The sequence below is a fragment of the Lissotriton vulgaris genome, chromosome 9 (assembly GCF_964263255.1).
Source record: "Lissotriton vulgaris chromosome 9, aLisVul1.2, whole genome shotgun sequence".
Taxonomy (NCBI): domain Eukaryota; kingdom Metazoa; phylum Chordata; class Amphibia; order Caudata; family Salamandridae; genus Lissotriton; species Lissotriton vulgaris.
Genome location: NC_141697.1, coordinates 1,207,476,933 through 1,207,490,273, shown reverse-complemented (window position 1 = coordinate 1,207,490,273; position 13,341 = coordinate 1,207,476,933). Strand labels below are relative to the sequence as shown.

Below are 13,341 nucleotides of genomic sequence, written 5' to 3'. Positions count from 1 at the left end.
TTCTCATGTAGAGAAGCAACCACCCCTTCCTGGTGATGTTTCTCTGCAGTTAAAAATTAAATGAACAGTCAATATGACCGAATTTTGATTTGTGCGGATATTAACGTTTAAACATTGTTGATGAAACATTCAATCCAGCATTATTGAAACATTTTTAAAAAAACAATTAGTAATCCTTGCATTGTAGAGTTTTAAGAAAAACCTAAACTTAATGTATCTCATCAAGGAAAACTTAGCACATATATATTATACTTAACATGTCAGGACATTTTCATCAAGTCATCCAAAGGCACACTTTTAAAAAGTGTGCCTTTGGATGACTTGATGAAAATGTCCTGACATGTTAAGTATAATATATATGTGCTAAGTTTTCCTTGATGAGATACATTAAGTTTAGGTTTTTCTTAAAACTCTACAATGCAAGGATTACTAATTGTTTGTTTTTTTAAAAATGTTTCAATAATGCTGGATTGAATGTTTCATCAACAATGTTTAAACGTTAATATCCGCACAAATCAAAATTCGGTCATATTGACTGTTCATTTAATTTTTAACTGCAGAGAAACATCACCAGGAAGGGGTGGTTGCTTCTCTACATGAGAATAAATTGTTTGTTCATAGAGCTTTGGTAGGGTCGAGAATAAGTGTTAATTGATTTATTTTTTAATAGGTTTATAATTATAATTGATTTATTTTTATATAGGGAGTTGTTCACAGCATTGAAACACAACATCGTCCTGATGAAGGTCTTATTGATGAACACTATCAAGACCGAAACGTCGACATCTAGTTATCATCTCCTGTAAATGCTGTCGTTTGACGCCATCTTACAACCACGTTTTATCATTTAATCTGGGTTGTTTGTTGAAATCATTTGGAGCTGATATGTAGGGTTGTGAATTATTGAGCAATTGATTGTCTTTCTTAGTTCATGACTCTCACTGCTTGAATTTACTTATGTTTTCATCCCGCATCATTTATTTGAAGTAAAGATTTATTTCAGTACAAACCCACCTTCTCCAGCTCTCTTTTGTCTTTTTACCTTCCCTGCATTTATGTTGCTTTGAATTGAATCAGATATCCTGTAGGATACACAAGGGTGGAAATTGTTAAACCACACGTTAACCAAGAATCAACGTTTTTTTAAACAAGTCCCTTGTAGCACCCTAAAACGGTAAGTTGGCAAGCAAGAATTGGCGTCCCCATGTATGATTTCCAGTTGCTAGGAGGACATCCGGCGAGATTTTTCCAATGCGGGCAGTCTCAATTGTTTGCAGTCAGAAGGCTGCACTTCAGTAGAAAATCTACTTGAGTGGCAGCAGTATCAACTAGAGTACCTGCACCCTCTGGTGCGCCATGTGGTGCCATTCACACTGATTTTTCAGTGCAGAATGTGGTGCTGGTACTAAATCACAGTGTGACATTACCGCAACATGCCTATTTCTGTTTTTTTTTGTAATTGTGCGGAATTCTGTGGAGTCAAATACCGCAAGTTCCGGCCACCCTTGCCCAATACTATGTTGACATCAGGATGATGAGGAAAAAACAAATCACTTCAAAATGAAGTTATGTTGATAAAAATCAATCCACTGCAGTTGTTCAAGGGTCTGCAGATTATGGGTGAAACCTTTTTGGAGTAGTGTTCTGCTAGGCTACTCTGTCATGGCATGCTACTGTGTAAATAAAAGTTGTTTGGGGATTTGGAGTTGGGCTGATGTAACTTCTCCCTTCATGAATGAGTCGGGTGCTGACGTCGAGTAAGACCACCACCAAGGACACTATTTGTTACTCAGATATGTAAATCTGGAAATTCCTGCACTTGTGTGTGCACGCTTGCTGATACACACGCCCAAAAGCTATTAGTGAATTCTGATGGTTAGTACGTTTTTAACTTTCATTAGTCCAATTTGAAATTTGCTGCAGGGTCATAAAATTTATTTTAGTGAGTTACTGTCCTAATCACAAAATATGCATTGGGAGTTTTTATGGTCTTATTTTAGCGTTTTGTATTTTTCATTACATTTTAAGTCCTTTATGTTTTGTGCACTTATTCCTGTATTGGAACGAGTTTTCTCTTTATTTCAGTTGGATCCTAGCATTTTTGAAAGTCTTCAAAAGGAACGTGTTGAAACTGGCGATGTGATATACATTGAAGCAAACAGTGGAGCTGTAAAGGTAAGCAAGTCCTGTATTATATACTGAAATTATTCAACTCTTAGTTCAAAGATGCGGTAGCAGGATATACAATTGCATTACAGCAGTTTGTGTGACAAAATTAGAAAGGCATCATCATAACTAATATAAAAACCTAAAGATTTTTAAGTGAAAATGTATTAATGCTAAGTTAATTTGTAATAGTGTACTCTGAAATGGAGTGCAATTCTACCCTGTAAAGGTTTCAAGTAGTCTTTCAGAAGAAGTATTAAGAGTTAATTTAAAGTGCTGTTACATACTTGGATCCTGTAATTCTTTGCTGCTGATCCCATATTTATGACACCAGTTTCTAATTAAAATCACAATCATTAATCACATTGCTAACTGCAACAAATAGAATTGAATAAAGCTTAAGTCTTTATAACGGACTGGCCTAGGCACACCAATCTGTGTATGATTTGAGTTGGGTTTCCTATATTTTTTAATTATTTTTCATTACTTTTGAGAAATCCAATATAAATCTCGATGTGTCCTCTTTTTGCTTTTTTAAATTAAACCAGTAGAGACCCCTCCCCCATTACTTTCCTCCTTGACCTTTAAAAATGTTGTTAATATTGTGTTTATTGCATTGTGGATTTTATTATTAATTGTATTAGGACAATAATCTTTCAATGTGTAATTACATGGGTGACCCCAGTATGTCGCTTCTTTTGTTTTTCATGTTTTTCTTGAACCTTAATGTTTCCCTTATGTTACACCCCATCCTCAAACTGAACGCTTGCCTCTAATCCCTTTTATCTTTCCATTCCATTTTTGCTTTCTTTTGATTGTCTAGTATTGTTACCCCAACATCGTTGTATATAGAGGTTAAAATACTGGAGAAGCAATTTCTCCAATTTACCAAGTATAAAACAACGGCTTCAGGGTTTGTTGTAGCTGCATTTTTATTATTAAACTTTAATTATAATATAACAGGAAAAGTAGGTAATGTTTGCAAAAATTAAACTGGATTAATTAAGAGGTTCTTTATTTTAGTAATAGATAAATAACCTATCACAGATTAACCAATGCTTCTGTTTCTGTTATAGTGGCAAGTGTATTTTTACAAGAAGCATTAGATCAGCAGAGAGACTGAATACATACTACTTACATGTCTGTCAGTCAATTTATGAGATCAATCCTCTTGCTTCAGAATCAGTAAATGCTACCTAAGTATAGTGAAAATTGCCCCTTTATTAATCACTTATTAATTTCCAGGTAAACTGCTTCTTTTAACTATCTTGCCACTGTTTATTTTCTACTTTGCATACTCCAGCAATCACTTTTTTGCTTGTATTTGGTCAGTGTGCTAGAGAAATGGGAGTTGCATTACTCAGGACTGTTGCATCCGGTAATCTGGGTGTAAAAATCCATTTGGATTAGTAAAGCAAGAAGTTGCGTAACTGTCGGGAAGACCATAGAAATGTTAAGTGATGCTTCTTTTTTTATCAAATGCTCAGCAACTGGAACGTTTTTAAGATTATTTTTTGTGAATAGGTCAGTGCTGCACATCGCAACTAATTAGTATATTTGAAATAATTGTATATGCAGGCACATGTTCCACCTAATACATTGTGCACTGCCTCTGTATATTTTGGGAATTTGCATAAAAAATTGCTGCCTTGTGAAAAACGAGGGCAGTATCAGACTACAGGAGGTAGCCAATAAACCACAGGGAGACTGGGGCAATAACTAGTAACATACAACAGTGTCTCGAACCAGGGTTTCATTCAACCTACAAGTACATGTGGCACAGTTAACTGCATTGGATTAAATAAGAAGGCGGCGAGAACCAGGGCAACATTTTTCTTATGAAGGTGATTTGTATTTCAATCACAGAACATGTTGGACATATTGATATTCATATGTACAGGCACATGAGGCGATAGAACTGCGTTACATTAAATGACATGTAACCATAAAGATACTGTGAACAAGTGCTCGTGAGGTTTGAGTGACGGCGCAAGTGACCCGTGATGTGGTATATGTGAGAAGTTGGCCTGATATATGATGCTCACTAGTTCTAGTGATCACCTTGTATCAGTCCAAACAACCCTTATGGTGATTGGTTGTAAGTCAACCTTATAGACCAGCTATCCTAATGGTAGAGTGGACAAAGCAGTCTTTAGGCTAAACTCTTTTGGCATGTGAAGCCAGCTGTTTTACCACATATAACCCCTTGAATACCAAGTGAAAGGACACCACACAGGTTGTTATGAAAATAAACAAGTATTTATTAACTAACATACACCTCTGAACTCTTTATGAGGTCAGAGGGCTAAGCACATGACAAACTCTTAGGAAAAATACGTTTAAGTTGCACGATTTACAATGGTGCCCTAGGGGCACGACAAACCATATACTAAGTAAGTGGAATGTGAAAGTCAATCAAAGGAATGGAGCTGTCCAGAGGTTGTAGGATCGCTGGGACCACGCTATACTAACTGGAGGTAGGTACTAGGAGGCCCACGGAACGCGTGTGCAGAGTGTGAACTCACACGCGAGATGCGTACAAACTTCTATGGACAGTACAGTTTTAAGAAAAGGTGAGTACGGACGTCCCTGACTAGATAGGACAAAAACGACTGTGGAACTGGACACTAGGAGAGTCAAGCTACCCTTGAGCACCGAAATGCTCGTGTTACCTCACCCACAGGCTGCTGGTGCATAGGTGCCAAGTCGTGTCAGGTTCCGGCGTTGAAGTCTATGGAGCCTGGAGAAAAAGATGCTGCAGGCGGTCAGGAGGAAGATGTCCGGTGTGATCCAAGGGTGGATCAGTGAAGAGAAGAACCTGAAAGCAGAGGGGACAATGTTCAAAGTCACTAGCCAGTGACTGGAGTGGAACCAGGAGTGGAACCAGATGTCGTCGTCGCGATCAGGTGAAGGTGGACGCTTGTCTCCGCAGCCACGTGGACCAGGTGGTGTCTTCGACCAGGATGGAGGCACGAGCTGCCCTCGCAGGCTCTCGCTGTCGGCGGTGTCGTCTCCGGATTCGGGTTCAACAGGCCTTGGCAAAGGCAACCCACACGGTGAGTGGAAACGGCGTCTGGAGTGGACCAGGAGGGTCCGGGGTGCTCCTCTTTTGGAAGGGAGCAAGGGCCAGTCTGGAGCAACCAGACAAGCAGTGAAGTTGTCGGAGTTCGTCGTCTTGGAGGCCACTAGCCAGCCGGCAAGTGACCAGACAACGCGTCGAGCAGCAACCAGGCAGAAGGGCCCCACGCAGATCTCGTGGATGCTGGAGGGCTGGTCTTCGATGCAGGGGCTGCTCGGGGTCGGGGCTTCTCAGTCCCCAAAGCACTTGGACGAGGATGCCTCTGAAGTCGTGCTGGAGCGAAGTGCTGCTTCTTTCAAGATGGCCGGTTCCACGTGTCTCGTCGCACCCATGGGTCTCAGCTGTGCTGCAGATGTGGGTAGAGGTCGGAGAGGTCTGGGAATTCGGGTCTCGTCGGGCTCTGAAGTCTGAATCCTTGCAGGAAGACGACAAAGGGAAGCCGCTGTACGCTGATGGTGCCTGCTTGTACAGGGTGGACACTCCTTGCCCACAAGGGAGATTTCTTCAGTCTTCTGTGGAGCAGAACGTCGAAGTCCAGAGTTTCTTCTTGTAGAGTTGATCAGGGTAATCTAATTTGGAATGGGAACAGTTCCTACCTTTATCCAGCGAAAGGGGGGCTGAACTACGACTAGGTCCCTCCCCTGGGTGGGACCAGGAAGGGGGGTGGTTACATCCCCTTTCCTTTGTCCGGTCTTGCGACAGCTCTGGGGCTACAGTGCCCCAGGAACTGGTTTAGACCGGTGTATGCACAGGGACACCTTGTGTGCCCCAGGCATGTCTCATTCCTTTGAGCCCTGTCCTACCTAATACACAAAATCCTGTCTGGGGTGGTGCTAGCACCTCCCAAGGCAGGAAACCCTTTGTCCAAGCCTCCCTCGCTGGAAGGACTCCCAGCAGCAGGAGGTCAGACTTGTGTCTGTGGTGGCAGCATCCATTTTGTGATGCTGAGGCTCGAGTTAACTTTTGGGGTTCACAGTTACATACATGTCGTGTCCCTCTAGAAGGGTGGAATGCTACCCCCATCGCCAGAATTGGCGAGGGGGTAGTATTCCAATTCGTATGACACCTTACTCGACATGTTTTGATAATGTTATACCAAATTTAGCATTTAACCGCGAGGATTATAATGCACTTAAGAGTATATGGTATAGCGTTATCATGGAACAGCTATTAGGACTTGGTTCCGCAAGCTGCAAACGGGCTTAGCTCATGCCAGAGCACCATCTCACATAATTCCAAGCACTCTGCCTTCAGGATTGATAAGGCCTTCCATAGGAGTGACTGATAGGAATATATGTGTCCATTTTAGGATGAGATATAGGGAACTATATCTAAAGCAAAGGGTGATTACATCACCTTGCCCCAGCTGTTGTGCAGCCAGTTGTGTCTGTTTAGATGGCCTGCCAGGGGTGGCATAATGCATGCTTCAGCCCCTGGTAGGCCCTGGGTACACCTATGCCCTGGATACCTAAGGTACTCCGTACAGGGGCTGATAAGGTGGCCCAGTACCAATTGGTAAATGCACCTAAGGTACATGGTTGTTAATTTAGAGAGAGAACAACTAGGCTGTGGGTCTGATTAGCAGGCCCACAGCCAGGGAAAGTCGTAAACCAGTGAAGCAAAAATCGGGGGTGACCATAGGATTTTTGACCCTACTCTCCTACAGTATATACAGCGATTGCAGTGGGCGCAACAAAGCATGTGGAGTTAAAACAATTTCTTTACATATAGAATACCCAAGACAGTAAATGTTAGAAAGTTATACTGATTTGGATAGGGCATTTGTTTGTTTGGAAGTGCCAAGATTTTCGCTGCCTTGTGGCGTCCACCGCAATTGCTGTATATACCACATCATGTGTCACTTGCGCCGTCACTCAAACCTCACAAGCACTCGTGCACAGTATCTTTATGGTTACATGTCATTTAATGTAACGCAGTGCTATCGCCTCATGTGCCTGTACATATGAATATCAGTATGTCCAACATGTTTTGTGATTGAAATACAAATCACCTTCATAAGAAAAATGTCTCCCTGGTTTTCTCCTCCTTCGGATTTAATCCAATGCAATTAACTGTGCCACATGTACTTGTACGTTGACTGATACCCTGGTTCGAGACACTGCTGTATGTTGTGAGGAAAGAGTGCACATTTCTTAGTGTATGTTATCATAATTATTCGGTGCTCATGTGGATGTTTTTGGTGTCATCTGACCATTGTCTGGATCTACTGAAATGTGTAAATTGGCTTTCATTTCCATTATAAAATAAGAATTTCTTATCCACAAGAACAGTTCAGGCAACAGTGGATATACTTAGGCACACACAGTTTCTCTTAAATGTTCTGGTGCCCTATACCCCCATAAATTATTAATGATGGCACATTTATTTCCCTAGACCTGCTAGCCTAAAATGTCACTTTAATTTCAACAAGTTAAAAGGGACATTCTCCCCTCCCCCCTTACTCCTCCAACTTCAGTCTCTTGATGCTGGATTTTGCAGGTTTCTTTTTAATGTCCAGGAGGAGCATCTTCACTTTCAAAGTCTTGGGTTGGGGGTTTGACCTCTTCTCTTGTGTAAATTTGCTTCAGGCTTATTTTTTAAATGTCAGACTCTAAGGAAGAGAGGCTTTTTGGGCCTTGTGGCATATGTGGGTCAAAGTGGCTTTCCTATGATGGATCATATAAAGACTGCAAGAAATTTTACATTAAAACTCGAAAACAGGGAAACATGACTTCTGCTGTGCCTTCAGAAATCTAGGAGTACCACTGTTTCATATGAAAAGTATGACTTCTCTACAAAAGTAACTAAAAATGCCCATATAAGGCTTAAGGAAAAAATGTATTTGTAATTGTTTCAGAAGATAAAGAGACATTTGCCTCTAAGGAGGCATCTAAAAATAATCTCATCAACAAAGTCATTCTCCTGTGGAAACACATGCAGTCAGAAACCACAACAGCAGCTGGCACGAGCTTCGCCAAAAAGGTCTGGTTCTCAATCCAGGTATCGGTCTCCTAAGGCTCAGAATCTCATATTTTCTCTGTTCCTTCGTTGATGTTGAGGCCGGTGATAACGCAATATTCTAGTCCACGGTCACCAACACTTTTGATTAAAAAGACCTTGTCAACCACCACTGTTGCAACTGAGAGAACTGCATTTACGCCTTCATCTACTAAACTACCATCAACAACACTGACGTCAACGAGACTGATAGTGGGGGAAAAAACTGACAATGGGTCACCAGTGGAGATACTTCAGTATACAAGCAAGTCCCTGGCAACCATTGATGGGGTTACCATCTGCAACTCCATCATCAACAGCGTTTCCGTCTATGGCATTATCCACCAAAATTCCGCTGTCAATAGTGGTACCGTTTACAATACCAATAATATTTATTTCTGTAACAGGAGTGTTGTCCACAATACTATCACACCATACTACACCAAGTCAAATACCTAAACATCCATCTTCAAGCTTCTTGGACACTGAGGGGGCGGGGGGGCCAGAGGACGAAAGGGCCCATTTGCAGAGCATACATCCCAGCACAATTTAGGGTCAAATGTCAAGAAATGGATGAATCTAACACAAGACCAGCAAAAAAATACTGGAAGAACCACCTCATTTTAGATCCTACAAACCTTTCTAAGAGGGCTCACACACCACCAGTGGTGTTGACAAGATGTCTGAAACATATTACAAAGCAAATCAACACCATGACCCTCAGTGGGATAGATCCCATTTGCCTTTGTGCCTGATTTGAGAATGATGGTGGCTGATTATTAGATTTCCAGAAAATCAGGTCAACAAACGCCTTAAAAGGTACCACCTCCAATGTCACTTATGCCACAGCCATTGAGACCACTTTTTCCAGATAGATCTCCAGCACAGACACTGCAAAAGACTACAGCACCTTTATTGCCAGCCCAGGTGTGGTACAGATCTGTTGATGACCACGGAGGGTGACTTGCCAAGAGATTTATCTCTGCCAAGAAGCCCTAACTAGAGATGGTTAATTAGCCCCACAATCTGATTTGCCTCTACTGGCATCTGCTAATTCCCCTCTGGATGATAGTGATTGTTCATTTTCTGAATGCTTAGGAACGCATGGACTTCCCAAATCCTGTAGAAGATGTAGATTGCTATCCCTATAATTTCAAGTACACCCCTAAAACGTCAATGCAATCCTATCCGTATAAATTGATCCTATTAGGAAGGAAGGACTTAAGAACATGCAAAACCTAGCCACATTGGCAGCAGTGGTCCCTAGGCTGGAGAACAAATACAAGACACCTGAGGATACAGCAGCCAGTTTAGTAGGTCAAGAACGAGGTCAACCTAACTATCTGGGGCAGCTGTAAAGAAACGGGACAATAAAGAGGGTTCCCAATTCCCATCAAATTAAGGATTCTTTCCTTGTTTCATTTTTAAGATATTAAGATAATCCGATGTTATGACCAACTTGGACCTGCAAGAGGCCTTTTTCCATATTCCGATCCATCCTAAAAACCAAAAGAGGTCTACTCTTTGGGGTAGCCGGTTACCTCTACCAGTTAAAGTTATTACCTTTGGGACTAAAGTCGCCCACAAGAATATTAACAAAATGCATACCACCAATCGCAGCACACTTGGGGAAATAAAGTTGCTAGATGTTTACTTATCTGGATGACTGGTTGATAAAAGGTTCGTCCAGACAGGCATGTCTAAATCTATTTAGATATCTAGGCCTCACAATCTGCATTTGGCAATCAACACTCAAGCCTTGCACTGGAATTCATTTTCTTTGGGCTATCCTAGACAACGTAGTAGGGAAAGTACTTTCCTTCCAAAGAGAGATTACAGCAACTGCACAAATTGGCTAATCTGATACTAACCAAACAAGATATTGTGTCAGTTCAAATACTTTTTAGTCTTGGTTTCCTTTTGCATTTTCACAATACCATTCTGTCGCATAGACATGATATTGTCAGGAGGATCTGAGCAACATGTATTCAAATGAACCATTCACTTTGGCCCACAGGATTAAGGTAACCCCAAGAATAAGAGCTGGGTTAATATGGCAGATGATAAATCACAATACTGCAAATGCCAAGTTTCTTTGGAGCCCACAAATGTCACTATGACAACAGTTGCCTCTCTGGATGGCTTGGGGTGCACTCCCAAAGGTACCTATCAGTAGGAAATGGCATCAGGAGGAACGTCATCAATAGAGCTTTGAGCAGTGTGTCGTCTTCTGGAATGTTTCTTTCCCAGGAGAAGAGCTTCATCATTCTTGGGGCGCACTGACAATAACAACCACACTGTTTTATTTAACAAACCAGGAAGTACAGAATCAAGAACCCTTTTAGGAGATGCTTTAGCTCTATTGAATTGGGCAGTTCAGCACTGAAGCCCATTAACTGTAGAACATTTGCCGGGAGAAGACGATGGGTGGCACATGCTCAGTCAGTCAGTCAATGGAGGGTTTTCATAAGTGAGAATTCAATCATAATCCACTCAATAAGGTGTTTTAAGCATTGGCAACCCAAAAATCATTCTCTTTGTGACCAGTGGGAAATGTTAGCACTACACCTGCAAGTGAATGCTACTGGGATCAATAGCATGGTCAGGGAACTTTACCTATGCATTTCCTCATCTTCCCATGCTCCCGAAAGCACGGAGAACAAGCATTTGCAATGCAATAGGTCTTGCATTACTGAATGGTTAAGCTGTTGGCGATTCTAATATTAATGCAACGTCAATAGCTCAAACTTTCAGCAATGCAAGAGTTATTGCATTGCAAATGGATCACAGCACTCGCTCTTTAGCTTTACACATCTCAGGCTAAAGCACGGGTGCTGAATTTTTTTTTTTTAAGCAATCGCATCCCCGCGCTTTAACTTAAAATGTTTAATGCTAAAGCACGGGGCCGCGATTGTAACAGAAGTAAACAAATAGAAATAAAAATGGCGGTCAAGTGCTTTTGTTTCTTTCTATTTCTTTACTTTTGTTACAATCGCGGCACCCACGCTTTAGCTTAAGATGTTAAATGCTAAAGCACAGGTGCTGCCACTATACCAATAGTTAACAAATAGAAGAAGAAAAAAATGCACCCACATACTGCGCCGCAAATAACAAAAGAAAGGCGCGTCCGCCATTATATCAGTGGAGGTGTGCCATGCTAGTTACATGAAAGAAAGAAAGGTGTTGCGGAAGAGCGTGCCCTGCCTGCAGTAGCAGGCAGGAGAAAGACCTGTAACAAAATAATGCTCAGAGGCTGTATTTGCAAAGTACTGAGTAACAACACATGTAACAGGGGGTGTTCTCATGGGAGGTTCCAAGAAAAAATTTAGGAGGGACTACTAAGCCTATTGACCTATGAAAAGCCACCATTTACAAAGGACAGCGACAGGAGCCAGTTAAAAAGATTGGCGAAAAATGGGTGGAGCTTCAAGTCCATACCTTAATACTGCATGTCTCGAAGAGACAATGCAAGCGCTGCCTAGGCGTGACCTACAAATGAGTAAGCAAGACTATTTTGGTTCACAAAACTTACTGCTCTCGGAAGCCCGCAGATACTGTGAACCTAATTGCTGCACCTGCTCACCAGATCCTACAGTCCAAACCTAGCTAATTCCAGCTCTGATGGAAGTCACACACATCCTGAATATATTGCATTCCACCATTTGTAATTTTGACAACTGTACAGTGAACTTGGCACAAGTAAGACCCTTTTCCACTACGCACAATGTCTCTTAGTCGTTGATGAGGTTTTGTGTGTGGTGCGAACAACAAGATCTAAACCTGGGGGTGAGGGAGAACATGACGGCCGTGAGTTGAGCGGTTGCATGCCTGCGTCAAGCAGCCCGACTGCTCCTATACTGCATGTAGACTGAACTGAGCTAAGCATGAAATAATTATATGGAATGGCTGAATATTGATAGCGCTGCATTTGAAAAAGATCATTTCTTACCTGAAATGTGTGTTGGCCTGCCCTTAGATCTCCCGCGTTGCTTCGGGCCGCGTCAGAGCTGAGGTGGGTCGGAGGTTCGCAGCGCGCTGCCTCCTCCGTGGGGGACTGACTCAGAGTGCTTCCGGGAAGGCTGGTGGCAGAGACAGTACCGGCAGCGCAGCGTTAACGGTGATAGCCGGAGTGTCTGGTGTATTCGCGCTGCAGGGAATGACGGGGATGGCGACGGAGGGAGAGGCGACATAGTTTGAACACGCAGAACAAAAAAGAAGGAGCTCCATTGGTACAGCACAGGAAGGAGAACCGGGTTCTGAGGTACTGGGACTTCGGGGGGCCCGTAAGTGTGGTAAGTCCGCTCCCCCTTATTCTCTGCGCAACTCCAGTCGGAGAGGGGACCCAGGCGCAGTTAATCTCCTACTTTCAGCGCAGTCTTCTGTGTCTTCTCTGCCTACCCAGCCTATTGTGAATTTACAGGGCGTTAAAAGCAGAGAGGCTGGGAGAGTCTGTGGGGCCTCTACGACACTAAGAGGCAAAGTGGCAAAAAAGGGCAGGAAGAGAGGGGCAGGGAAAGAGCCTAGTGTGCAAGAGCCTAAAACTCAGGAGAAGGCACATACGGACCAAACTCATCCAACTTTAGGTGCTGAGGAAATAGGGGACATAGTTCTCCATACCGGGAATATAAAGGGACGTGCATCAGAAAAATTGAGAAAAAGGGTGGTCCAACAGATGCTAAAATCAGAATAACCCCCTCACTAAGATCCTATTTCAAAGTGCTGCCACAAGTGCTGGAGGTGGGGAAACCGAGGAAGTCGCTGAGGGTGCTGAGAGAGGAGTCTGATCCATTAATGCTAACAAAAATGTCTGTGCCTTTAGATATGGAGTTAAGTCTTTCCCTGCCTTTGCTACCATCCCCTTCTTCAGCTTCCGAGTTGGTCCCAGCAGTAGATCTTTCGCTCAGCTCAGGCTTCCCTTCAGGCTCTCTCTCGGACCCCTCTGAGCCAGTTACGCAGTCAATTGAGCCACAAGTTAAACTGGTTAATTCAGTGAAAGATGCTGTAATTTTGGCCAGCACTAGAGGCAATGTGCCATTAGCTGGTAACATGGAGGAGTCAGCAAAGGTTAGGGTAGAGCCTGACACAGGGGCAGAGATAAC

At 42.7% G+C, this 13,341-nt stretch overlaps 1 protein-coding gene across 1 annotated transcript in view; it reads left to right on the top strand.

Moving 5' to 3' along the window:
• RUVBL1 (RuvB like AAA ATPase 1) overlaps positions 1-13,341 on the top strand; it is a 138,200-nt gene that overhangs the window by 65,071 nt on the left and 59,788 nt on the right. Inside the window, exon 5 of the mRNA XM_086939288.1 lies at positions 2,086-2,175. Within this exon, the coding sequence (XP_086795414.1) occupies positions 2,086-2,175 (90 nt within the window). The remainder of the gene's footprint in view (positions 1-2,085; positions 2,176-13,341) is intronic.